The sequence below is a fragment of the Rhipicephalus microplus genome, chromosome 10 (assembly GCF_043290135.1).
Source record: "Rhipicephalus microplus isolate Deutch F79 chromosome 10, USDA_Rmic, whole genome shotgun sequence".
Lineage (NCBI taxonomy): Eukaryota > Metazoa > Arthropoda > Arachnida > Ixodida > Ixodidae > Rhipicephalus > Rhipicephalus microplus.
This window is the reverse complement of record NC_134709.1, coordinates 64564937-64592935: the sequence shown is the minus strand read 5'-3', so window position 1 is coordinate 64592935 and position 27999 is coordinate 64564937. Positions and strand designations below refer to the sequence as shown.

The 27999-nt window shown below is 46.8% G+C and overlaps 1 protein-coding gene across 1 annotated transcript in view; it reads left to right on the top strand.

Annotated features, from left to right (window-relative positions):
• LOC142774281 (ATP-binding cassette sub-family A member 17-like) overlaps window positions 1–27999 on the top strand; it is a 70845-nt gene that overhangs the window by 21140 nt on the left and 21706 nt on the right. Inside the window, exons 5-11 of the mRNA XM_075874676.1 lie at window positions 2300–2355; window positions 17189–17505; window positions 20294–20424; window positions 22061–22199; window positions 23999–24338; window positions 25649–25774; window positions 27667–27945. Of these exons, the coding sequence (XP_075730791.1) occupies window positions 2300–2355; window positions 17189–17505; window positions 20294–20424; window positions 22061–22199; window positions 23999–24338; window positions 25649–25774; window positions 27667–27945 (1388 nt within the window). The remainder of the gene's footprint in view (window positions 1–2299; window positions 2356–17188; window positions 17506–20293; window positions 20425–22060; window positions 22200–23998; window positions 24339–25648; window positions 25775–27666; window positions 27946–27999) is intronic.

Below are 27999 nucleotides of genomic sequence, written 5' to 3'. Positions count from 1 at the left end.
AGCAGCTTATGCCGGAGTTCAATCTGGTGTTGTGCGGCGTCACCACCCTTACTGCGCATGCAACACTTTGCCCGAGCACTGCCAGAACGTGCTCAGGCGCCAGCGCGTTCCGGACTGTGTAAGGGCAATGCCTCCTTTTTCTAGGAGGCGTTGGTAAGGGTTTGGGTTAGAGGCTTACACCCTTACACTTTCTCGTCGATCATGTGATAGCGTCGGGGAACAAGGTTCTGCAGACGTGCGCTGAACCAACGCGTTGTATTCTATTCGCACTTTCCAGCACCTGTAGGTGGCGCGGAGAGCGTCTTAATATGGCGGGTCGAGAGGTGATGGACGCTATCCCAAAAGCATCTGCGTCTCGAGAATAAGGCGGCTTTCGGGCCTCTGGTATCTATAAGCTCTAAACTTTGACGATAAACGTGCAAACAGAGAAGGTTACTGCATGCTATAGTCGATTACAACATAAGACTAAAGACACCCTCCGCCCCCAGTACTGCAGCGCGCCTGTCATTCATCTGTCCAACCGAGTAATGAACGGCAATTTTCGAACAGACCATAAGCATATTTTTTTTCCTAAAACTGAAATACTACGCAGATATATGAGCTCAAATTTCGTCGTTTTCTGCTTCAATGCTACGCTCAGCTGATCAGTGAAGTCTGAATTTTTTTATGCAATTTGCCAAGAAGTTATAATTTTTGACTGAAATATATCGAAATGAACACGTACCTGTAAAATCATGTCATATGCGTGAACTACGGGAATGGTTCGATGTCACGGAAATACGCAACAGCAATTAATGGTTCAAAATTCTCCCTGTGATTGCTGTGGGTGGAGCTTACATTTCTTGTAAGGCTGTAGCCGACTATTATAACAGCAGTTGTGTGTTGGAAGAAGTGTTGAATGATTTAGAGTATTGCGTTCTCAACTATAGGACAGCAGTCAGACTTACCGAGCACCTGGCACTTGAGCCATTGGAAGTGCTCAAGGAGAGCATCATGCATTTTAATGACGTGTATCACAGAACGTCTGGAATTCTATGTAAAGAAAAACCTAACGCTAAACTGCCTCATCTGATTCGCAAGGTACCGACACTATCGTTGGCATAGCGGCTGTGTTAGGCTGCGCCGAACGCCTGATTGCTTTTTCTCGCGGAAGTACTCGTCATTGAGAGGAGATTTTTAAATAAAAAATTAGGTGTGCCGCTTCCCAAGTTTCCTATTGTGTTTTTGTTTTTTAGCCCGATTGGCTGAGGAACAAAGATGGCAATTCTATTTAATTTCGAATCGATGGAACAAGCCAGCTCTACAAGCATCGCCGCCATGTTTCGCAACGGCTCACGTAGTTAGTAATAAATGGCCATTTACAAGGCCCCATAAAAAATTTTAGTTAGACCGTGGGAGTTGTGTGTCCGGTGAAGATCATTATGTGAGACATTTTTTTTTCATTTGGTTCATTACGGGCTTAAAAAACTTTTGTTTGTTAATGAAACTTCGTGGAAAACAAAAGCTAGTGAAAGATTAGTGAAAGTACGTGCAAAATAAAAGCTTGCGGGGATTCCTTCTTCTCACATAAAATCCGAGATTGGAACCACTTACCCAGACAAACAATCGAACGCGCTTCCGTTTCCATTTTCATTTCCGTACTTCAAAACGAGAAATGATGATGCAGTTGTCACCAGTGATGCATTAAGTTTGTCACAAAAGCGACACTCATGTTTTGTTTCCTTTTTTCAACTATTTATTGTTGCTTCTTTGTTTTCAGTTGCATTTTATGATAACGTTGAAATGTCTAGTGCACTTTGCAGACACTTGCTTCTTTTCAATCTTTTTCATTGAAAGTGTTGAATATTGTGTTGTGTAAACGTGTCACTACTTCTTTTTGATATATGGAATGTTCTTTTTATATTTTTATGTATACAGTGCTGCATTCACCTGTTGACTTTTTTATGACATTTTGTAAATTAGCTTCTTTATTGTTTCAAGTACATTTGTAATTACGATGTTACCCATACTCTCCTGTTTAAGGCCGGAAAATTCAGGCCAGAAGTATTAAATAAATGACAAATAAATAAATAAATAAATAAATAAATAAATAAATAAATAAATAAATGATTGTTCTCATTGATTTTAGTGCTCTAAACTCTATTTTAATCAGGTGTGTCGGAGTAATTGAGATGCACGAATGTCAATCTTACTTGCAGTCCTGTCATGTTTCTTTTATGCCTGGTGACAGATGCATAAATTAAAGAAAAATTAAACTCGATAGTAGACGATAATGAGTACGCGTGTTTGTATTCCGCAGGTTGACCCTGGCGAGCGTGTCGCTCAGCGAGAAAACTAGCTGGGCACAACAACTGCGTAAGTCACAGCTTAATTTTGCTTGGTTTTTTTTTTTTTTGCTATACAGCTCTAAAAACCGATTAGAAGTTATCATAGTCCTGATCATAGGCGTAGGCATGGTTCTCTGTTGGAGCTAAGTGGGGGGGGGGGGAAGGGAAGGCAAATTAGCGGAAGTTACGTTGCAGCACTCCTTTTAGGGGCGAAGCTCCTTGAAGGGGCACCCGTTCGTCCCTCGTCGTAGTAAGTAACATATCTTACATTTTGACCTGCAAGGTGGTGCCGGTGGGAAGTTTCTCCTGTGCGTTGTTGAACAATAAAACATTCGCAGCATGCGCATTAACTAAAAGCCGAATTCTCCTGCCTCTCATTCTCCCTTAGCAGCCACTGGCATGTACAATGAGCACTATCTGACAAGAAAGGGTTGCTACGTAATACTCGCTGGGCGTAACCTCCTTGGTTTTAGAAAGGTTTAGCGAGCGTTGGGCCGCAGTGCCATGAATTCAGTGAAATAGTATATACCATGAACTCGAGGTGGTGCAAGGTGGGAAGTAGACACTAAGCGCAAGCCGTAAGAAAGTGTGCGTGTGTTTTCTCTCGTTCTGTCCTTGTTATGTCCGCTGGATGGCGGTGCTTCTATATGAGGATTATATGATGAAAAGATGCGAGATGATGGTACTTGAAGTGTTCACTAGTTGGACGAACGGACACACAGACAGATGCATGGCCGGACGCACGGATGGCTGCATGGACGGATGGACGCAGGGGCGGATGCAAAGGCGGATGCATGGACGATCGCAGGGACGTGCGGACGCACAAACAGACGCGTGCACGGACGGGTGGATGGACGCACGGATGGTCACACAAACCACTGCATGGGCGGACGGAAGCAAGCACGAATGGACAGACAGATGCTTCGCCCCACTCTCCATCATTCACCCCGTGGATATGCTGCCATTTTTGTTTAACCCACTCCACTAAGACCCTTCTGATTAGAATGCATTGAAAAACCAAGTTAACGAAGCCGCGCCACACTTTGTGAGCATAGTGAGACAGCAATGCGGATCGATAAACACGTGATCCATACGTTATAGGCACGTGAAAACACGTGATCTATACGTTGTAGTCAGTTTATCTCTTGTAGTTCTGAGGCCAGCACATACAGATTGTCCCACATAACTTGGAGCCAAGAGTTTGAAAATGAAGGACACTTCAGTGGCGAATTGACCCAACCGCGCACTACTCGCACTAGCCCGTAGGTACTCAGGTTACATTTTATTTCTCCCCGCCCTAATAATTTAAAGTTTTTAATTACCTATTTTTAATTATGGGCTGGAAACCCAAAATATGAACACTGAGAAGTAGAGCACTTTCAGAAACCACCGACAAAATGGTTTTCTGTACGATACGTCTAGCGCTGTAATTTTTTCCGCGTTGTAAATAAAGCCTTTAGCAGCACTGTAACAGTGCGCTCGCGGTCCGTCACACGGCTTCTTCTCACGTTTTGCGGGCTTTCTTTAAAACGTGGAAAAAATAACAGTGCGAGTTGTATCGTACAGGAAACAATTTAGTGGGTGGTTTCTGAAAGTGCTTTGCATCTCAGTGTTCATATTTTGGGTTTCCAGCCCATAATTAAAAATATGTAATTAAAATTTTTAAATGATTAGTATGGGGAGATTTGAAAAGTAACCTGAGTACGTACAGGCTAGTGCGAGTAGTATGCGTTTGGTTCAATTCGCCTCTTAAGTGCCTTTCACTTTGAAATTCTTGGCTCAAGTTATATGGGACACCCTAGCTGTATATGAGATGTGAAGTATTTTTTGCCCAGGGCTGAGTCCATCCTTCCCTCACGTGTCAGCTCCCCCACTGTGCACGCACATCCCCTAACCCTTTCTCTCCTCTGCTACATCCCAGCCCTCACTCTCCTGAGTCGGCCGTGAAGGCAATATTTCCGTGAGACGGAGTGAATCTGCTGTGCTCGTAGCCGTTGGTCGTCAGTCTTGGCTGCTTTACTCGTTTCCGTGAGGCAGAGCGCGTCTGCTTTGGTTAGCGCGGGATCACGTTCAGTGTCTCTGGCATGTGCGTTGAGGGACGGCATTTCGGCAGTGCTATCGTCATGGTCACGGGCCTCAAGCGATGGTCACTGGCAGCGGTAGTCTGGTAGATGCTCTGAATGGTAATACACCTCCTTAAGGCGACGTAGAAGAGTTTCTGTGGGTGCCATTCACCATATCCCGGCTGCTTGGCATGCACACATGACTCCTTTAGCGGGAGATGGTATAATTTTGGGTTTTTTATTAACCAATGTTAGGCATTTACTGGCGAACCGAAGGCATTTACGCTTTACCTATTGGTCTATATATACAATTGGCTGCCTAACTCCGTGTGCTTTCGTGGCCGTTCAATTAAGATGTACTACACCAAAACTGACGTGGCATGAAAAGAGCACAGACGAACATATATGACTGGTCATGACATAAAAATCATGTCCAGCACGTCATGTACGTCGACTCATCACATACATTACCCGGTATTGATTATCAAGCTATTAACTCGATGCATTACAAAATTGGTAAGACACCTCATCAGCGTGTGAAGACAAATGACTGGTTGTAATAAAAAATTTATGCTAAGCATGACTTCGCGGCATACATGACTTGGTCATGGTGCCCTAACGCTTTTATTAACTTTATGAATAGCAAATTAGGTCAGCATATTCGCGGCCAGTGATCTCAAATGGAGGGTCATATGCTGCGACAAGTAAACTAACCTCGCCAATCTTGGTGCTGTCATTTTGATCACTTGAGCCTCGCATTCATTCCTTAGCTCGCTGTTATGAGGGAAGCGAAACATCCGTCGGCCTTCCGCATGTGAACCATGTATAGACGGTTTCAAGGTCACAAGCGTTGTACCCCAGAGACCTTACGGACACCTCATTTACCAGTTTATAATGTCGAAACTGGAAACACGTTTTTAAGTTTCTTTTGAATGTAGGTAATGTCTCTAGTTTTTCAGATAAAAGAAACGTGCGAAATGCTCAACAGAATCTCTTATATGTTCATGAAGCTCAAAATAACATTCATTTGAATATATTTTGCCAAATAAGGGAAAGAGAGTGTAGAAAATCAGAGGACTATTTTCATGAGCTCTTCTTACCCACCTATGCTATTTTTGCACATCGATGGACAAAACCGGATGTCATCAAGCGGCTGTGTTTATAACAGTGAAAGAGTCTACACGCAGTGGCACTCAGCAGCCTGTCCTAACAGTTGGTCAGCAGCAGTGAGACGCACTGCAGGCTCCCACACTGCAGCTTCGCATCTGAGGAAGCCAAGTGGAGGTTCGAAGCCAATGTTTGCCTATATTGCGACGGTAATGACGCCTACAGCAGAATCTTGCAAATTATTTTTTAAAACTTTGTAATAAGGTTCTACGTTCACTTCGTAGAGAAATTTTCTAGGTTTTCAGTTACATTTAAATCTTGCCTGGTTGGACATATACATTCGGGGTAAAATAAGCAAAAGCCTGATCTGCTCACATTCCTGACACGAAAGAGCTCCGCAATAAAATGCAAACGTCTTTGGCTCTGAATTTCATAGTGGATATAGCTGAAGACGGGGAGACGCTCTAGGTGCCGACCAGTGCGGACGCGCGAAGATCGGCTCCTGCTTTCAAGAATGCTTTCCTGTGGTAATCACGAATTTGTCGCCGAGTTTTCAGTCCCATCGTGTGCCTAAGTTCTCAAGAAATTAGCACATACCACCTTTTTGCTTGTGAGTGGACTTTTAAACCGTTTTGGGGGCATTTTTACTCGGCAATGCCACAGGGAGATTTAAGCCTAGTAACCAAGGAGGCGATTGTCGCCGATGCGCCAACCCGGCGCCAACGTGACTCAACGCTCTGCGCGTTCCAGGACCTGCAACTGAGAATGGAATACCAAGTAGATGGAGAGGACATCTCTCCAGAGGATTGCACGGATGACATGGGTTGGAAGAAAGCCGAAACGAGACGCTCAAGGAATAAGCAAGCCGCGGTTAGCGTTCCTTCTGCCAAGGGTTTGACCAAGGCTGGCGTTGCGGGAGACGCTCAAGCCAGTCGTAGTACGTATGATACCAAGCATACAATCGTGCGAGCTGGACGCATGCAGCCACTACCCAAGGACTTCAGCGAAATTGTGTTACGACCACGTGGAGCATTAAATATCTCGAGAATTGGCACTGGAGCCGTGGCAGACGCGATAGTACTGGCGGCCGGCATCAAAGAGGAGGAGGCCATGCAGGACATCATCTAATCCAACTTGAAGCAGAACATTATGGTGGCAAGCACTCCGGACCAAACAGAGCTTCAAGATACCTCAAAGTTAAGCAAATTGACATTGGAGGCAAAGTTTTCGAGGTTAGCGCGTACGCCACGACACCCCACGATACTTGTAAAGGAGTGATTCGCGGGATCCCCGTAAGTGATACTCAGGACATTTTGACCCGAAAGATTGTGAACGCCAACAACCCGCTCGCGCCGCAGGCCAAGAGAATCAAGGACACTGGGATCATCCTAGCGTTCGAAGGACACAAGGTGCCCAGATTCGTGAGATATGGACCTTCACTTTTGCAGTGCTCACTTTACCGCAAGAACATCGATATTTGTTACGTCTGTGGAAAGCTGGGACATCGGTCTGACGTCTGTCCGAACCCAGCTGAAACCATCTGCAGAGGCTGTGAGATCAAGAACCCAGATAGCCTGCACCAGTGCAATCCAAGATGCAGGCTGTGCGATGGTCACCATCCCATGGCAGACAAAGAGTGCAAGAAGACGTTTTTAGTGCCATACGTCGTCAGACGCAGACGTTGGGAAAGATCGCGAGCAGCCGCAGAAGCCCGGGACGCATCAATCACATCGAGTCCAGACATCAACGACAAGCAGCTTATTCCAGCCTACGGGACCCAGAGCATCCAGACTACACAAGAACAGGAAAGGCGGCCCCACTCCAGGGGGAGGTCGCGTTCCAGAAGAGGTTCTAGACCCAAGGCCCGCTCCCAATCACAGGGGCGCTCGAGTTCTCAATGCCACCATCAGGGTCGGGACCAGCCTGGGCGCCACCCGAATGGCCAGCTGCCGGGCGTTCAGTTCGAGATCACGGCTTCCAACCCGGGGAGGACGCCTGCAGTTACATCGAAAGGCAGCTGGGCTGAGCGAGTGCGCAACGGCGTGGCAGAGGTGATGACAGGTAAGCTGCCAGAGCATGATAGAATTGCACAGCTAGAGCAAGAAAACGCGAGACTTACAAAATCGAATGAGAGGCTATCAGCTGAGTTAAATGAAATAAAAATTCTTCTCACTAAGCTAACCAGCACGCAGTCTTCACAGCCAATGCCTCAGCCAGTTGATGTCCCTGTGACTGAAAACGTGGAGGACTCGAGAACCACAAAAAAAAAGAGGGCAGTGACGGCAGAACACGTGGAAGCCAACCAAACGACAATTTCAGATATGAAAGAGGTCTTTGACACGCTCAGCAAAGTAGTAGCCAATTTTAGCGAGCAGATGGGTAGGCTAAAGTCAAGCGTTGCGGCACTGGAAGTGCATATGTCTTTGCGCATTAAAAAGGTCGAAGCATATTTGCACAATACAGCAAGGCCTCCTCATGCACCACTAGTATTGGTGACCCCTCCGGTCACCAATACTAGTGGTACCAAACCTGTCGACAGGTGCAGCATCAGGCTCTGGCCGCCCATGTAATAACCATGATGGCAGCGCGACGTGAAGCATTTCGTATCTGGCAATGGAACTGTAGAGGTTACCTTAAAAAGAAGGCAGCCCTACAGCTGTATATGAGGAGCTGCCAAGAAAAGCCTCATATTATATTATTACAAGAGACCCTTTCACCGCAAGCAACGTTGCCTGGATTCCGGCTTGTAATAGGGGATACTCAAGGGAGGTAGTCTGCACCTTCGTATGCAACAAACAAACGCACGTAACCCACGACCTCAAGATAGAAGCAGGCTGGTTGGAACACGTCATGGTAGAGATCGTGCCAGATACCAGCAATCGTCACAGCATTTTTATTCTTAATATATACAGCAGTCCAAAGGAACAAAAGCAAGGGTTCAAGACAGTTCTAAAGAAAGCTGTTAATATCGCCGGGGAATGTCCACTTGTCATAGCAGGTGATTTCAACGCCCCTCATCATACATGGGGTTACAAGTACAACACTGGGAAAAGAAATCGACTTTGGCAAAGTGCCACACAATTTTGTCTCACCCTAGTCACAGAACCCAGCCTACCAACAAGGCTTGGTACATCTTGCTGCAGGGATTCCACCCCGGACCTTACATTTGTAAGGAACATCAAGAAGGCCCAGTGGATGAACCTTGCTGTAGACTTCGGGAGTGACCACAGCATTCTTGCCACTATATACCTTCTCCGTGGAGCATAAAAAGCAGAGAGAATTCCACTTCACAGACTGGGCTAAGTTCAGGAAGATAAGGATGGAAAGGGAACAACATGGCCACAGACAAGGCTTGGAGCAGTGGGTCAAACAGATTAAAGATGACATCAAATCCGTCTCCTCCACCATTACCACAGATTTTCCGGTTGAAAGAATGGATAGCCAGCTCGCTTATCTTCTTGAGGCAAAGCAAGCACTACTGAACCGTTGGAAGGGTCAGCGCCTAAACTGAAGACTGAGAAAGAAGATAGCTGAGGTAAACAGATCAGTCGAGGTACATTGTCGCGCACTATCCAGGCAGCAATGGGACGAAATCTGCAACTCCGTCGATGGTCAGATGCGCAATGGCAAGACAAGGAATATGTCAAAGCACCTCCTCAATGAAAACACCACCAAAACAAATCAAAAGCATGTGTATCGCTCGAATTTTGCATAATGAGATAGGGCACACTACAGAACAGCAAGTTGTGCAGCGGCTCGTGCATAAGTACCTCCCAATCAAAAGAGGATTGGCACCACCAAGTAGGCAGTACCAGGGCAGGCCCAATACAGGTCTTGAGGGCGACTTTACCCTCGAGGAGATCTGAAGAGCCTTGCATGATCTCACTGGCAGGTCGGCCCCTGGCCCGGACGCTATATCAAACAAGGCCCTTCGTAACCTTGATGACGATTCAATTGAAACCCTGAAGGATATGATCAATGCAGCATTGAAACAAGGCAGGGTGCCAGAGCAGTGGAAGCTGGCCACGACAATTCTTATTCCTAAGCCAGGAAAGCCCCCTAACTTGAACAACATGAGGCCAATATACTTAACATCATGTATCGGCAAGGTTGCAGAACATGCCATACTGCACAGGATAAACAAGTACTTGGAAGATAACGACATATATACACACAATATGGTTGGATTCAGGGCTGGGCTATCCACACAAGATGCATTGAAACTTATCAAACACCAGGTCATCGACAACGAATCTAGAGACGTGAGAGCCATTCTGTGCCTAGATCTAGAAAAAGCGTTTGACAACATCCACCACTCATTCATAATCGAAGCGATTCCCAAGCTTAGCCTGGGGAAAGCTTTCGATGACTACGTATGGTCCTTTCTTACGGACCGGAAAGCCGTGATGAAGATTGCAGATATCGAGACCGCAGCAATCGAACTAGAAGCAAGGGGCACGCCGCAAGGGGCAGTGATTTCACCAATGCTGTTCAACATTGCCATGATTGGACGGTCAAAGAAATTATCGAGCATTGAAGGATTGAAGCACAGCATCTACGCAGATGACATTACCATCTGGTGCACAGGTGGAAGCGAGGGGCAGATTGAGAGCGGCCTGCAAGAGGCGATTGACACCGTAGAAAAGTACCTTCGTCCTTCTGGGCTCAAGTGCTCCTCGAGTAAGTCAGAACTTTTACTGTATCGGACCGCACGCCGGGGACCGAAGCCCAGGGGATGGAAGCCGTTAAACCAGATAGACATCCACCTCCGTACAAATCAAGGGGATGCCATCGAGAGGGTCGACTCCATCAAAGTGCTGGGCATGCTGATAGAGTCTACCGGCGCCAACAGCAAATCAATAGCCAAGTCAACTTGGTAAACAGACAGTGCGGTGCACCTCATACGCAGAGTGGCCAACAAAAGAAATGGGATCAAGGAAGACAACCTCATAAGGTTGATGCATGCGTTTGTTCTAAGCCACTCCACGTACGAGGCAGCAATGCACAACTGGTCAAGAGCAGAGTCCGAGACACTAAATGTGCTCCTCAGGAAAGTTATCAAGAATGTTCTGGGCCTACCCATACATACCAGCACCGAGCGTCTGCTTGAGCTTGGCATTCACAACACGCTCGAAGAAATAGCAGAAGCTCAAGAGAGAGCACAGTTTGCAAGACACAATTACAATGATATCCCCGACAACATCAGGGAGAATATCACGGTGTCTCCTATACCAAGAAACATACATCCAGAACACGACGTCAGAAGAAGGGTAGCGAGGGCCAGGACTATACTTCGTCAAGTCTCAAACGAGGAACGAGGGGTCGTATTTGTTGACGCGGCTTCTTACGCCAATGGGAAAACGTTTGTGGCAGCGGTGGTCGATGGGGCTGGCCATGTCGTCAACTCAGCGACGGTCAGGACGAAAGACCCTATCATTGCGGAACATGTGGCCATCGCCTTAGCACTCAAGATTGATAACATTGAAGTCGTCTAGAGTGATTCCATGGCAGCACTACGGGCGTTCGCCAAGAGGACGGTCTCTGAATAAACGCTGAGAATACTGCAAGGCAAGCATGTAACGCATCATCTTCTGAATTGGTTCCCAGCTCACCTTGGAAAATCAACGATTTTCCTCCCAATCTCAATGAAGCAGCACACGAAGTGGCGCGAGAACTCTCCAACCGCACCTCCCCGGGGATGCGTTCTACCGGTCAAGGGGATAAACGGGAAATTCTTACAACATATACCGAGCTCACTAAATATTTCTACCTGTCTAGAAGGATTTTCCCTCCACCTCACAAAAATCTAACCCGGCCCCAAGCACATACAATAAGGCTTTTGCAAACGCGGATGTACCCTACTTTGAAAATGTTACACATCATGTACCCTTACCTATACCCAAGTAATCTTTGTCCACATTGTGAGGAAATAGCATCATTAGAACACATGCTCTGGCAGTGCACCAAATTCGCTCATACATCGAACATCACCTCTGCCAGATGGGAGGCGGGAATCCGCAGCTCGTCCTTGGTAGATCAGCTCTGGGCTGTCCACCAACCGCGAGGCGGCTGAGGAGCTTGGCATCTCAGTCCCCACGTGGGAGCTGCCCGCAACACAGTGATCTGTGTTTTGGAGGACCAAATAAAAGTTTATCCAATCCAATCCAATAGGTGAAGACGGTTGTTCGTTGCCTAGTCGATGCGTGCGTGCAATCGGGACGGCTCACTGCTCTCCCATAGATGAGTACGAAGTACTCGAAATCGTTGAACACGTTTTACAAACACAGTTTTATAAACACAGCTATTGGCCATGTGTCTTCGATGTATGTAGTTGTAGGCATCCACCTCTCGTTTAATTCTTGGAATGTCGCCTACATGGCGGTACTTGTATATAATGAATCCGTGAAGAAAATATGCGAGATGGCGATACTTGGAGTGTTCACTGGATGAACAAACGGACGGACAGATGGACTAAGGAACGGACACGGCCAGCGGACGGACGATGCACGCTTACCAATAAAACCTTCCGAAACTTTGCCCCACTCATCACATTCACTTTGTGGATATGCTGTGATTTTTTTAAGGAAGGATACATTGATAAAGGCAAGCTTCCGTGCGATGCAGTGACATGAGTAAAAGTGTGCAATGCACGTGCGGGGCTCTGGAATGGGGCCATGTGCGCGAAACCCCCTGGTGGTGCGTGTACACGACACGTTCACGTACGATATTGGACAAGAAGGCTCATGGCACGCGACCCCAGCCGTAATGAAAAATCTCGGAAAATGACCTGTCACTGTACGTTGGGGCTTCAAAGTGCGAAGATCGGGACGGCCAGCGTTGCTACGGCGACGGAAGCAGTAGAGCCGCCTAGGTCTGACTTGTCTGGGGCTATCGGCGAAGAGGCTCGGGGAAAGGCCGTTGATCTCAGAAGACTCAAGTGAGGCTGCCCACACTTGCCGCAACCTGTCATAGCGGTTCCTGGGGAGATTACCGTTCGTCCGCTTCGAGCTAGAATGGATGTGACCCGCATAACACTGACAAGTCAGGCGGAGCCTAACTGAGCCAGAGAAGACGACGAAGACCAGAACCAATCGGCACTGAGGTCGAGCGTCTAGTTGTGTGAAACAGAACGACAACTGTAGCAAATAGAGAAAAGCGTTCAGGACACCATCGACGAAGCGTCGACAAGGCAAGGGCACCGAGTCGACATGGCTAACGTGGCAACCCGACAAGCTGTGACCGTTTCGATACCAAGACGCCATCTTGGATAGATGTTGGCTAACTCTAACACATAATGTTAGTTCTAAGTTCAGTCTGTAGCAGACTGGTGTGTACATCATCATCATCATCATCATCATCATCATCAGCAGCAGCAGCAGCAGCAGCAGAAAAGGCTCCTCCGATGTCCCACCAGTCAACTCAATTCTGTGCTTGCTGCTGCCATTTTATAGCCGCGAAATTCTTAGTTTCATGTGCCCATCTAACTTTCTGTCTCCTCCTAACCCACTTGCCTTCTCTGGGAACCCAGTTAGTTACCCTTAATGACCAGCGCCAGCGGTTATCCTGTCTACGCGCTACATGCCCGACCTATGTTCATTTTCTCTTCTCGATTTCAACTATGATATCCTTAACCCCGGTTTGTTCCCTGATCCACCCTGCTTTCTTCTTGCCTCTTAAGGTAACACCTACCAGTTTCCTTTCCATTGCTCGCTGCGTCATCCTCAATTTAAGTAGAACCCTCTTTGTAAGTCTCCAGGTCTCTGCTTTGTAGCTAAGCACCAGCAAGATGCAGCTGTTGAACAGCTTTTTCTTGAGGGATAGTGGCAATCTACCTGTCAATAATTGAGAGTGCTTGCCAAATGTGCCTCTCCCCCCCCACATTCTTCTAGTTACTTCAACCTCGTAGTTCAGCTCCGTGGTTATTACCTGTCCTAGGTAGACATAGTCTTTTAAAACTTGTAGTGCACTATTCTCTATCTCGAAACGCTGTTCTCTTCCGAGGTTGTTGTAGATTACTTTCGTTTTCTGCAGATTAATTTTAGGACCTACCTTTCTGCTCTCCATGTGTAACTCCGCAATCATAAGTTCGTTCTCTGAGTTACTTAGCAATGCAATGTCTTCAGCGAAGCGCAGAATAATAAAGTACTCTCCCTTAACACTTATCCCCAACTTTTCCTATTCTAGGCCTCTCCAAACCACCTGTAAGCACGAGGTAAAGAGCATTGGGGTGATTGTATTCCCTTGCCTTACACCCTTCTTGATAGGAATTCTGTTGCTTTCTCTATGAAGCAATATCTGGTAGCAGTTGATCTCCTGTAGATTTCTTCCAGAATGTTTATATATGCTTCATCAACGCCCTGATTCCGCAGTGCCTGCATGACTGCTGGTATTTCTAGTGAGTCAAACGCCTTCTCGTAATCTATGAAGGCTATATATAGTGGTTGACTGTATTCTGAGCATTTGCCTATTACCTGATTGATCGCATGAATGTGGGCGGTTGTTGTGTAGCCTGCTACAAATGCAGCTTTTCCTTATGTTGATTTATTTCTAATGTTGCCTTAATTGTATTATGTATTCTAATGTATTCTAATGTATTCTAATGTTGCCTTAATTGTGTATGAGGTGGCGAGGTTCCCCTCAAGCTGCTCAATGTAGCTTTTTTGCCTGGTCATCCTCGCAACTTGTTGTGAATAAACAATTCAATTAAAAAGCACAAAAAATTTCTGTTAGCAGTTAACTTTGCAAATAGCATGTATACGACGGAGAGCAAGTGGGTCGGCTTGTAATTATTCAAGTTCTTGTCATCTCATTTCTTATGTATTACGATGATGTTAACATTCTTCCAAGATTTTGGTACACTTCCCATCAGGAGACACCTTGTAAACAGAGTGGCTAGTTTTTCTAACACAATCTGCCCTCCATATTTCAGCAGATCTTATGTTACCTGACCCTCACCAGCAGCTTTGCCTCTTTACATGCTCTCCAAGGCTTTTCTGACTTCTTCTATCATTACTGGTGGGTTGCCATCAGGGTTACTGCTAGTTCTTATAGTAAGGTCGTGGTTTTCTCGGCTACTATACATATCTCTGTACAACTCCTCCACTATCTCAACTATCCTATCCAATTGGTAGCTATTGTCACGGGGTAAGAGTAGACAGAAAGTAGAAATATATTTGTAGATTGTACACAGAATACACAGTGTCCTTGAACCAAGATGGTGGAGTGGCAATCACAACACGAGCTTTTGTTCAATCGTCACCTTCGTCACCTTTATGGTGCATTTGTTGATGCTAATGATGACTTGTATCAAATAGCCGCCGCCAGTGAAAGCGCCGTCTCGGCGCTTAAGAAAGCATGCGATTCCGGGCAGAGAAGTGCGGCTTAAGGTGGAAGGCGCGTACAATATCAGTGGATGGCAGCGACGATGAGGATGGAGCGTCCAAGGGGGCGATCTCATAGGTGACCTTGGTCAGTTGGCGCAAGACTTTGTGAGGCCCATTGTAGCGAGCGAGGAATTTAGTGGATAGGCCAACGTGACGGGAGGGAGTCCAGAGCAAGACCAATAATCCAGGGGGTAAGAGACAGCTCTATGACGGCTGTCGTAGTGATCCTTTTGATATAACTGCGAGGCAAAAAGGTGATCCCGGGCAATCTGGCGGGACGCTTGAGCCCGAGTATTTGCATCGCGGGTGTACTCGATAGGAGCGTCAGTATGCGATGGCAGAGGAGTGTCAAAAGGCAAAGTGGGGTGACGGCCGTACGAGAGATAGAGAGGAGAAAAGCCAGCGGTGTCATGTCGGGACGAGTTGTAGGCAAACGTCCCGTAAGGCAAAGTGGCATCCCAATCACGATGATATTCGGGGACATACATAGATAGCATTGTCGTTAATGTGCGGTGAAGGCGCTCAGTGAGTCCATTTGCTTGCGGGTGGTAGGCAGTGGTGAGTTTATGTCGTGGGGAACACGAGCGAAGAATGTCGTCCACGACCATGGAGAAAAATGAACGACCACGGTCGTTCAGCAGTTAACGCGGTGCTCCACGGTGGAGAATAACGTCTTGAAGGAGAAAGTGAAGCACAGCTTGTTGGTAGTGCTCGCGTGATAGCAAAGCGTGTCGCCTAGTCTGTGGCCACCACTACCCCCTTATTCCCACTGAGAGACGTTGGAAATGGTCCAATGAGATCGAGGCCGACGTGGTAAAACGGGTCTGTTGGTATGTCGATAGGCTGAAGTGGGCCAGGTGTTGCCAATGATGGATGCTTTCTTTGATGTGGAAAATTTTATTCCTGTAAACTTTATTTAAAACGAAAAAATAGCTTTTGATGTACACGGTCAATGTTAGGGGATTGAAGCATTAGATGCATTGAACGTGAAGTTTGACCGTCGGCGTCATGTGGTGTCGGACACTAGTGATGCGTCGACGAATCACCACGTGATGACGTCATTCGGCATCACAAATCGCCGAAGGTCGTGACGTCCAGGCCGTTAGCTGCCCACTTCTGCAACTTCATTCGAGCCTTAGCGAAGATTTCTGTGGCACGGTCATAAAGCTGACACGCGCCCGATGCGGTAGGAACGCTGGTGCGACCATGTCATCCACATGAAAGCAGCTCGCCAACTTTTCAGCTGTCTGGTAGTTCTTTCCGGATACGCACCAGAACTCATGCTGCATTGTCTCAGTTATAAAGGACTTGCCACAGTGCCAAAGGCTCGTGAGCCATGCGTAACTTGCGAACGCGGTTCATGTCATGTGCTCCCGTTGGCATTCGTTCTATCTAATAGAGCTGCAGTACGCCCTGTCACATGGTGGCATTCCTATCTGCAATAACGCTTTCTGAACGACAGCCGCGATTCTGAAGTGGTGCTGGCGAAAGTGCAACACCTGCAAGATGTCGTTGCTGGTGTTCGGCCCTTGTTCAAGCGGTCACGCAGGGAAGTCACTCCCGTGGCATGGGACTACGCATCAAAGACAACTCTGAGTTTTGTTGCGGTGCACGATTCTGGCTTTGCTTCTTGATGGGGCATATGCATTTTCTGGTGGTCGCATCGTCGATGATGGGTCATCCTCAATGACGTCTTGAGATTTTACAATTTCTTAATGACTTTATCATGACGTCACTGTCATGTTGCGTTTTACGGCGTCACGTGATGACGCCATCACACGGAACCATAACCTGGTCAAATGAAGACCAACTACAGAGTCAATGTAAAAACCACGTCAGGCATGGGCCTGTAATTTTTGAGGCAATGCAAAACCACGTTACGTGTCGGAAGCTTTTGTTGGGTGGCGGGGCAGGATTAATAGACTGAGAAGGAAAATGATGATGATATGTAGGGTTTAACATCCCAAAACCACCATATGACTATGAGAGACGCCGTGGTGGAGGGCTCCGGAATTTTCGACCACTGGGGCTCTTTAACGTGAACCCGAATCTGAGCACATAGGCCTACATTTCCGCTTCCATCGGAAACGCAGCCGCCGCAGCCGGGATTCAATCCCGTGACCTGCGGGTCAGCAGCCGAGTACTTTAGCCCCTAGACCACCGCGGCGGGGCCTCAGAAGAAAAAGAGGATGCCATTCGTCTTCGGGTCATGCTAACTGAATACATAGAAGAGCCTGTAATTTTCTTTTTTTAGCTTTTTCGAAATGCTACTTGACTCATCCATCAGTCTTGTTCTCTTGGCTCGCAGCCGCCAACCTGTCAACCCTGGTGAGCACTCGCGGCTGGAATCCGGGCATGTGGCGGCGCGTGTCGACGCTGATGCTGGAACGCTTGCTGTTCCTGCGGACGCGGTGTCGACATCAACTGCTGGCCACCCTGATGCCCCTAGTGGTGCTGGTGAGCGCCTTCCACTGGATGGCCGCTGGCAAGACGGAAAGCCAGAACACCACGACTCTGAACATCCGGGTGCCAGTCTCCGTGCGAGAAGTCTACCCCGAGGCTCGCGTTTTCCTCGACGACGACGAAGAGGCCGAGAAAGGGATCAGCCCGTATTTTATGCATCTGGTGAGTACGCGGGTGGAGCCGCCTCAAAGCGTAACTCGGGTCGGCTGCGTAATGACCTGTACATTTCCTATGACTACATGATAGCTGATACTGGCCTAATACTGACCAGTTGTTTCAGTACCACTTCACAAGTAATGGCGTAACCGGTAACACCTTACTCTTTTCGGTAGCTTAGTGACGTACTCGTTAACAATGCGGAACTGTAACGGGTAACGTATACCTACGTTACCTTTTTCCTTGGTGTCACGAGGTCTCACTTGTTACTTCTTATTCCAATTATTGCGGGAGTTTCACGCGAAACTCATTCGTCCCACTACTTTCTCAGAATTCCCCCAGCATTCTACTGTCCCAGTGCCAAACTGCTGACAGCCCTCAAGGAGTTAAAAGTAACATCCACTGTGCCCGTTAGTGCACTTGCAATGTTGAGGCAAGAACACCAGCCTTTATAATGTTGAAAAGGTCTGTTGGGAGACGCGTCGCTCGAAAATGCCGCCAGTCAACGCAAACTCGTGATGTTGATGGCGGTTGGTCGTTTACAGAGAAACCAATGGTTTGTTTCGCGTGTGGTGCCCCGACTTGCTTTTCCAAATTGATTTTAAGTATTTTCTAAGCTATATTACCATTTAGATTTCATAGATCATGCATGTGCGTTCACACAAATCTATCACACGAATCTTCTCGTCTTGAAAAGTTGGTGTCAGTTCTCTTTTTAGGTGGAGATCGGTAACATTTTAAGGCGAAGGGCCGAGTTGTATTAAGCCGATATGGTAAAGGCCGCAAGGTGCACTTTGAAAGGAAAGAGGGGTTGGTTAAGCAGGAAAAATTCCCCAGTCTTTTAATAATGAAGCAAAAACTGGAATAAAATTAATGTTTATTTTCAACATGCATGTCACAAGGTCACAACTTATAAACATAAAACAACAGGTATTACGACAAAAGAACAACAAGAAAGCTCTGTCAGTGCAAATTTTGGCCTGGAGCATTCTTAGACAACTAGCAAGTATGTGCTTCAAAGTTGATCGCTCACACAAGCAGAAAGGCGTGGAGGTTGTCATCGTTTAGAGAGACGGGTAGTTATGGCCCTGCACCGGGGGCAACATATTACAGCGTCGCATGCCGCAGGTGGTCGAGGTCTGACTAAGCGTACCAGATTTGTCAGTTTCAATAACTTCCCTATGAAATGAAGGGAAATCGCCCCATTTCTCGCCTATATCGCGTGTTAGAAATGCAGGGAATTCGTAATTAGATACACGAGTGCAAGTCATACACAAATTTCGGGCGAGGCGCTTCACAGCAACCCCTCGCTGCATTGCAAGGAGGGTGGTATTGATAGCGGTCCAAGTGAATAACAGTTCTGAGAATACAGGGTGGCAGCGATGGCATAGGCGTGCGCTCGTGTTCACACGGCGCGGGCCATTTTCTCCCCCAAAATGTCTAAGGAAACGCCAAGTCTGCCCCTTACCTTCACTCAATCGAGACTGTCTATGTAGCGATTTTGCAGAATAATTAGAAAAACACTGCCGATAGATAGCCAAGGCTCCCGAGAACACGCAAGCCGAACAATATAGGGCAGCATGGGGCCTGAGATTACATTTAGGTCTTTAAAATCAGCTAAAATTAGTTCCCTTATCTCTGTACAAATGTCACTGTCGGGTATCAGCATCGTGAGCTGGATAGTTTCCGTGGCCGCCGTGGGGTGCCGCCACATGCCATCTCGCACACTCGCATTCACAGTGAAAGTCAGGCGCACGTTCGAAGAAAAAAAAAGTACCTATTTTCATGACACGCACTTACACTCTCCCTTCCCCCTCAAGCAAGCTCGTTAGTACGAAAGGAAAGAAAAAAAGCGCTTGAAGCGTGTGACCGATCATGAAACTCCACTCGTGCTTAATGAACTCTTAACATTTTTGCGGCAGTTGATTTGTGAGGCAATAAAAGCTTTCAATTCAAGCAGACTACTTTGTTGTGCTGGGTTATGACCATGTAGTTCTCTGACAATCGTTACCATGCATCTACTGTAGTATTTCAAGAACAATTTATTTCCCCATTTACTAGCGGAAAGCTGGGTGCCAAAAAAGGCCGGTCATTTTGAGCACGTCGTTCCTTAGCATTGATTTATGCACTCTTTGCGAACCTTTATTTTGTTGTCGACCATTTGAAGTATGCAAAAGGTAGATCCCACACGCACTTTAAAGGACAATTAAATAACCGTGCGCATGCTTTAGGACAATGATATCTCAGACAAAGTTGAAATGAACGTTCTACAATGTCCCAACAGTGTAGGCGCTTATATAAGAAAGGGACGAATGCCAAAAGTTTATTTTAGCAGGTAAAGGAGTGGATAATACGTGGCTGTAGGCATAGGTTGGCAAACTCACTCGTGAGTTGACTCGCTCGGACTCGCTCAGCCTCGGATCAAGCAGTAAGCCTGAGTTTGAGTGAGTCCAAATGAGTAGTATTTTGACGAGTTTGAGTCTGACTGAGTTCGGTTGAAGAAGATGTTTGTTAGTGTGAGTCCGGCTCAGACAAAATGTTGGTGACTCTTGAGTCCGAGTGAGCTCCACAGTTTTTGCCGTGCTATGGTTGTATGGGACAAGATTTCCGTGGGCCGTAGTTTCCGTGGGGCTAGATCTCCGCGGACCACAGAGGTTGGTGTGATCTATGCGAATGAAAATATGCTTTAACTATGTTTTTGTTGTTCAGAACCGTGTGCGAAGACAGCTTCAGTAGTGCTCGTTGCACCAACGTGGAACTCCTTCTTAATCGCCCGATTGTTTCCTTTGCGCAGCTGGAGGAGGACAGAGCAGTGGTGACGCGCTACAACGACACAGCGGAGGATGTGCTGCTTGCGGAGGCTGAAAAGGACTACGTGTCCTACACTACAAGCATGGTGCTCGGCGCAGTGTTCCGCAACAGGGAGTGAGTCACGCACAATAACGTTCCACCCATGCGCAGACATCGTTATTCTTATCAAAGGTTTCATACCTACGTGTAAGAAGGAGGCGTAGCCATAATCATGGTGTATGGGTATGTGCCACAGAAATCGGGTGAATCTCCATGCTCACCGGTGGTCCACTAAACATGAAGGCAGCTGTTAGGCCGACGAATAACCTTGAAGCAACGACGGCGAGCCGAATACCCCGAGTACATGTAACAGGAGAATACTAGACAACGGGAGAGGTGACGGTGGTTGCAAGAACAGCCCGATGCGATAGGAGGCCAATAAGCAAACAATGACGGGCCCGCAAATTTAAGAGACGTGCGAGCTCTTTGTTTTCAGCGCACAGTTCCTGCAGTTTGGACATCCCTGTCGGGTCTCTGTCTGTCTGTGGCTTAACTCGAACCTCTCTGCGATAGGAATCAACGTAGAAACAACCTGACACCAACTACCCAAAGCCTGACAACTACCTTAAAAAATAAACAACCTACCTGGATCACCTAGCAGAGGCATAGAAACAAGCGAGAAGCGTAACAGAGCTGCAAATTGGGCTGAAAATGTTTGTTTGGATACGGCCCGCACAATGAAGCTATAAAAGCAACCACAAAGGTATTCTGAATCGTCCGAATTTTCTGTTTCAAGCCCTACCAGCGCAAGCTTCGCCAGTTCTCCAAAGCTTGCAGCGCACTGTGTTTTTGCTAGTGTTTGACTCGACAAAAAATAAAAATTAAGACCTTTACTACTCCGCTCGTAACATTCAATTTGAGAAGGTGTATACAGAATTAAAGGTATAGCCATTGTTTAACGATGACACACTGCATATGCATGTTATGTGCTACTGAAAAGCGTCTGTTTTCTGTACCATGCACCCATATACGTATAAATGATATTGTAGCATTGAGAATTTTAGGCGGAATGCTGAAGCATCATTCGGTATGGCGGATAGTTAGGATACAGTGCCTATAAGGCCTACAACCTCTTTCAATATCATGCGATTCCAGTGTTATGCATTCTGCAAGTACAAAGAATGTCCAAGGCTGTCATTTCACTGATCCTTCGCCTATCCGTGGTTCAGAGGCCTAGTATTCAGTTCACGTCAGATAATGCATCAGTTAATAAATCATTCATACAGTCAAATTTCATGTATCTTAGAAATGTTGACGATGTTTAGGGCTCTGTGTTTACTGGGTGGGCCCTTAAAGACGCTAACATTGTCAACGTGTGACCTACAACGAATAAATATTCGCATAAAATTCTTAATATAACAAAGGGAGTGAGGTTGTTTCAAAGTATCTGCAGGAAACACATCAAATATTTAACATACCATGCGAAGTGTTACAGTAGGACTGACATCAAATGCTTCGCACAACTTGTGGTAGAAGTGGAATCGGCGAAAACACAGCCGACACATACGAGGCAGCCCAATTTTAGTGTTAGTTTAATACAGTGCAAAGAACTTCATCATAAGAAGGGACCTCTAACTGTAAAAGAAACTGCAAACTGAAAACCTGAATTATCAAAAAGTATTGCATAGAATAAAAAAGTACTGTAATTACACAAAAAAAAACATATCCTGAGCATGCCGCATTGAGCCTGCCGTCTCTTACTGCCGTGCAGTCTGGAGGCCTGGTACAATCCGTACGCCATCATGAGCAAGATGATAGCGTATGGCCTCGTGAGCAGTGCCTTGCTCGCATACAAGGAGAAAAGCTACTGGGCTCGTATTGAGACGACGCTGGAGGTGCACTTGCCAGAGGTAGGGGTTTCTGATTCGGCTGGTTGTTGGTCAAGTGTTTCGCGCCACTCTAACGAAGAACTTCGCATTTGACTGCTGGAAACCGAGGGCCCCAAACACATTCAGCCGGATCTCTTAAACGGCACATTGTTCCAGCTTGAAGTCACTTGCTCTCTCTCCTCTGATAGATCACCGGTATCTTCTAATGGAATGTAAAGGTCAGCAGATTGATTTCCGACAAGTTGATAATAATATGTGGAGTTTAAGGCCCCAAAACCAAGATATGATTATGAGGGACGCCGTGATGGAGGACTCCGGAAAATTTGACCATCTGGTGTTCGTTAAGGTGCACTGAGATCGCACAGTATACACGGGCCTCTACCACTTCGCCTTCATCGAAGTGCGACCTCCGCGACCAGTATCGAACATGTCACTTTCGTGTCAGCAGCCGAGCACACTAACTACTCACTGCACCACCGCGGTAGACAATTTGCAAGAGATTGAAAGTTTGACAGTGGTTGGTGGAGTGTTAGGTGGGTGGACGAGTTTACCTAAGGGCTTCGCTGGGAGAACGTGTCTTCGGGATAGCCAAGCACCGAGGGTTGATTGAAGGTATGTGGGATAGCTTTTGCCCGGCGCTTGGGGAGTGTCAGGCTACTGATTAGGTTGCTGCTGCTGATGGTTACAATAAAGCAACGTAATATAGAGCTATTTCAATCGAGAACAATATGAGAGGGAACACCAAGCTGGTGCTCACGATTAGCTACGTTTAATCCGAAGTAATTTCATTTATTTAATTTATTCCTTTATCATGTGTCATGAGCACTTGTTCGCGGTCAGGACAAAAGAAGGCGGTAAACTCGCTGACAATGACTTGCTCGCGCTGGACGTAAACCAAGCAGTGCTTACTTGCATATTCATAATCACGAGTTTTATGAAATCGCCAAAGTAGTAGTTAGCTTGACCACAAAACTATTCTGCGTTATAAGATCTGATAAATAGTAATAGGCACTGGTATTTAACATAACTACCACGTTTTGATGCATGTAGATACATTAGGTGCAGAATAAAAATCATTACATTGCGCATATATATGTAGGTATATGAATGCATAAACATATCTGCACACATAAATGAGGAAAACCTCCATAGTGCGGACATTTTGAAGTAAAAAAATTTTGAAATTCAGCAACACAAAAAGAAATGCGCGAACGCATGGGAAGGATGGATCTAGAGCACTCAGCTAGGCTTGTTTAGGACGAAGCTTTCATGGTCTGATACTCGAATTCGCTCAGTCATTTTTTTTTACTTAAGGAGAACTACTGCGTTTCATAGAGTAACAGGAAGGCCACATAAGCTATGAGGAATGTCAAGTTGAGAACTGATCCGCAGTCACTGTAGCATTCAACGGTGCCAAGAAAGTGTGGCGGAAGAGCTACTTAGAGGTAGGGCATCAGCCTAGCATGCCAGAGGTCCCTGGCTCGAATGCCAATGCCGGACAACTCCCAACCGGATATATTGTAAAAAAAAATTTAATGACGGAATCACAAAAAAGGGCCTGGGGTGCGGCCTCACTAGTGACAAGAGCCGGTAATACACTCACTCATAAGAGCAGGATTGACCACCCTGGTGCAGTTTACTTGGCCACTACCTCCTACGTGTCACATATACTGACTTCGCAAGAGATACATTTGCGCTATACGATTAAGTGTTATGAAACACTTTTGCTCTTGCCAGTCGCATTTAGCCGCCATGGACTTTGGAAGGTAAACTTAGGTGTTTCCGCTGGCATTGTTCACGATTGTACATTTCGCGTCCAGGTCGTTAAGCCCGAGCACAGCCATCGGCAGAAGGGTGATCCGGGTTCCGAATACTTCGAGGACGACCCCATGGGCCACGTGGACTTGCTGGTGCACAAGATGGCGGCCATCTGGGCTGTTATGGCCCCGCTAACGTCGGTGCTCATCGTGTCCTCGTTCGTGACTTTCCCCAACGCCGAGCACTGCAGCCAGTTTATGCAGCTGCTGTTGATGACGGGCGTTCCTGGGTGGCTGCATTGCTTGTGCCACCTCCTCTTCGACTGTGCCCTCTTCGTCTGGATCATCTTGCCAACCTCTGTGGCATTCGCTTTGTACTACGACGTGCATACCATCGCTTACAGTGAGCAGTTCACGATCATCGTGTAATTACATCGTGTAATTACGTGTTACCATTAGGTGAATCAATGTTGAACAGACCATCCAGTTCAACGCCGTTGAAAATGTCAAGCCAGTGCGCCTTATTGGGTGGCGAGCACACGCGGAGTAGTGAATCCGTCGCTACATTCAAGTGCGCACGCTTATTCTGGCCCTGAGATGGACTACCCAAGTACAGAATCGTTTTTGTTGAGATATAGTAATTTCTACTTCTTTGCTTGTGTGAATTTTCGTCAGTGGTGTAATTCCGAATGAGTAACATTTCTCATTAGTAGAAAGTTCACAAAAAAACGTCTTTGTCGATTGGTCACACTCGACGAAAGTGACTATAGTCCTGCCTTCGCCGTGGGTGGCACTTTCGCTGTGATGACGAGAACCTTGAGAGATATGGCACTGAACTATTTTCTGTGCTACAAAAAGTGCGAACTTTATTCTTTATTTTATCCTTTATTCAATGATTACCCCGCTTAGCACGAAGGCGCTGCAACAGGGCGGTTACAGGGTCGAGAAAAACACATCTCCATTAATACAGCTCACTTGTTCATTTGATAAGTGATTCCATTCTCTAATGGAACGAACAAAAAACGAATTAGCATACAAATTAGATCTGGTACGGTACTCTAAAATCTTGAAACAATGATCATTTCGCGAAGAGATATAACCTAATCTCGATAGCTAATCTGGCCAAGCAACGTCCGCATGTCGTCAGGCGTCGCATATAAGGGTGACGCCACCATGCCAATCTCCCATGCGGATAGCAGCAATAATTCTATTTTTCTATGTCGATAATGCATCGTGCATCGAGTGATTCGACTTGGATTTGATTTATGGTAGCATTCAGCTCGAATTTTTTGTTTTGCATATGAATGATAATGAAAATATTGCTGTGAGCTTTTCTCTTTTGTTTGGTATGAGGAATCGGAAAATGTGGGGTGGGGGCTGGAGCCGATGTTTGCACAAGCAGACTTCTCTTTTTTTTTCAAGGCTGCAGGCTGGTAATTTCCTAATTACTTGTGTGTAAATGCCTCGCACCCTCCTCCCGAAGAGGGCAAGAGCAAAAAGCGGAGGGGGAGAATTAGCGAGGAGAGTGAGAGGCCGCCATGGCAACTTCGGTGAGTCAGAAAGAAAAAGGTATTGTTTGAAAAAGAAAAAGAAACGAAGATGTCGTTTTTATTGCAACTCATGTTCGAGAAATTTTTGTATACTGCTTTAATGTTTATTTGTTGTGCCATCGAGGCATAATGAGTGAAAAGAATATAATAAACTTTTTTGCAGAGGCCCTGTTTGTGGTGTTTGCCATGTCCGGCGTCCTGTTCATCCTGTCTGCGTACGTCATCGCTTACTCCTGCAAAACTGCCTTCAGAGCCCACGTCGTAGTGTTCGTCGTATTCGGCCTGTTCGGTGAGCTCTCCCCCTGGATCTTCATACGTTTCACATCATTCGATAAGTAGTCAGCAAGACGTGCATTGAGAAGACAAGAGCCAGTGATTCACAAAAAGGTGCCAGCATAAGGTTTCCATAGATACACTACTGCTTCTGGCTTCAGCCAGCATAAGAATAAGTGGTAGTACAGAAATTTATGTAATCATCCTTCTTTCGGCTCCGTCTGGTTTTGCGTGGCTTCCAACTGCTTTGATGACAATCAGAGAATTTTCAGCGCTTCTACTTCACTACATTAAACTTTGAGTTTCACCACTTCAAAAAAAGTCACGAAGTTCACGACGGTGCGTTCTTTTGTCGAGACAAAACTAAAACACAGCAAAAAAACCACAAATGTGTTCCAAGCGAGCAAGCGCTAAAACAAAACAAATTTAGGGAGCACGGTGCTATGCACCATTCCCATCGTAGCTGAACGATCGCAGCGTGAAAGTCTCCTATAATTTATTTCAGAAAACTTTTCGTGTGACAGACTGGGTTCCAGTTGTAGGGGCACCGGAAAGGTATGAAGATGCGATTAACATTGAAACTTTGCGGCATAACTGGACCGCCGCTATGGTTTGGGACCAGTTAATTAATAAAAATATCCAACAGGCCTTTGCCAAGCAGTGGGAGTGGTATGGCTAATGATGATGGTGACGCCTCCGCATGATTTGTCAAATGTTCCGTAGGAACGCTTTAGTATTTTAGCTCCATTATTTGCCCGCATAGCTGGAGCAGTGATTACGGTGCTCGGCTGCTCACCCGAAGGTCGGAGGTTTGATTCCGGTCGTGGCGGTCACACTTTGAGCGGGGTGAAGTGCCAGTGGCCCGTGTACTGTGTGACGTTAGTGCACCTTAAGGAACACCAGATGGTTGAAATTGGCGGGGCCCTCCAATACGCATCTCTCATAACAACGCCTCCTCTAGAAAGGTGCCTGAAGAATGGCTCGCGCTCCCAGAGGAGTTGGCCTGCCTCCAGTTTTAAACAAGCTCTGCGCGGTGGCGCTCGCGGCTGACACTATCATCATGGCGGCGGCTGGTACCAGCTAAGCGTTTTTCATCTGCGGCTCATAGGAGCGCGTCAGTCGAGAGTTGTTCGAGACCTGCAATTGTGCACCACTGTTTCGGAGACTATGCAAAGTGTTGCCTTGTTGCACCGTCCACCACAGGTGACGCTAGCGACCGAGAACATTTTAAAATGAAGGAGGAAAAGGGTGTGTCAGCTGTTTTTTTTTTCTCATGTGGCCGGTATCTTTCCGGAGGAGGCATTGTTCATAATCATATCGTGTTTTAGGGACGCAAAACACCAGATATTATCTTAACAGGGAAGATGTTATCAGTTTAGGCTTTTAAGTCCGGGATTCGTGGTAACAGTGATGGGCAACGAAAACTGGCAACCGTCAAAGAAATACGGCAGTTCTAATTATACTTACCATCGGTTCATCAAGGCAACAGCTAGTCCAACAAACGCGTACGCGCTATTGAAGTCCGTGTGGCATATCAGAAAGCTATAATCAGCATATATGTGCACGTATCGCACACGCTGGGTAACTACCACTGCACACAACTTCCAGTAATAGAAGGCAACTACGCAGTAAGCTCAACAAGTAGGGCGCGCGTTACCATAGTCGCATCACTGGCACGTGGTTATAAAATCTTGTGGCTACGCTTTCACTTCGAAGCTTCACAAAGAGTATGTAATAAATAGAAGTGATACCACATACCTAAAGGCCTTCAAAAACATAGAAACGCGATAGCCTGATGAAGCGAAGGCCACCAACTTCACTGTTTCATTACTGTCCTCGAGGCGGAGCTAGTCAAATCTTTACTCCCCAGTATTCACCGAAACATTATGCGGCGTTTATCCCGGGCAGGCGCTCTGACGTTCTTCGCGACCGTACAACTGGCCACGGGCGGGCACGACACCGGTTTCCTGTGCAGCGCTTTGCCGCCCTGCGCCGTGCCCATGTCGTTGATCAAGGTGGTCGCCCTGGACTGGTCTCGTCGCGCCTGCAGGCAGCTCGCCCTGGAGCGGCTCGACGACACCTCGGCACTGATCGCGTTCTGCCGCACGGTTGCCGACTACAAGGCCACCTACCACGAGGAGATGTTCGCCGGTCTTCTCAGGACGCAAGTGGACATGTGCTGCGAAAGTGCGTATACGCTTCTGCTGTCCTTATCACTTAAAGCATCGCAAATGACAGGGC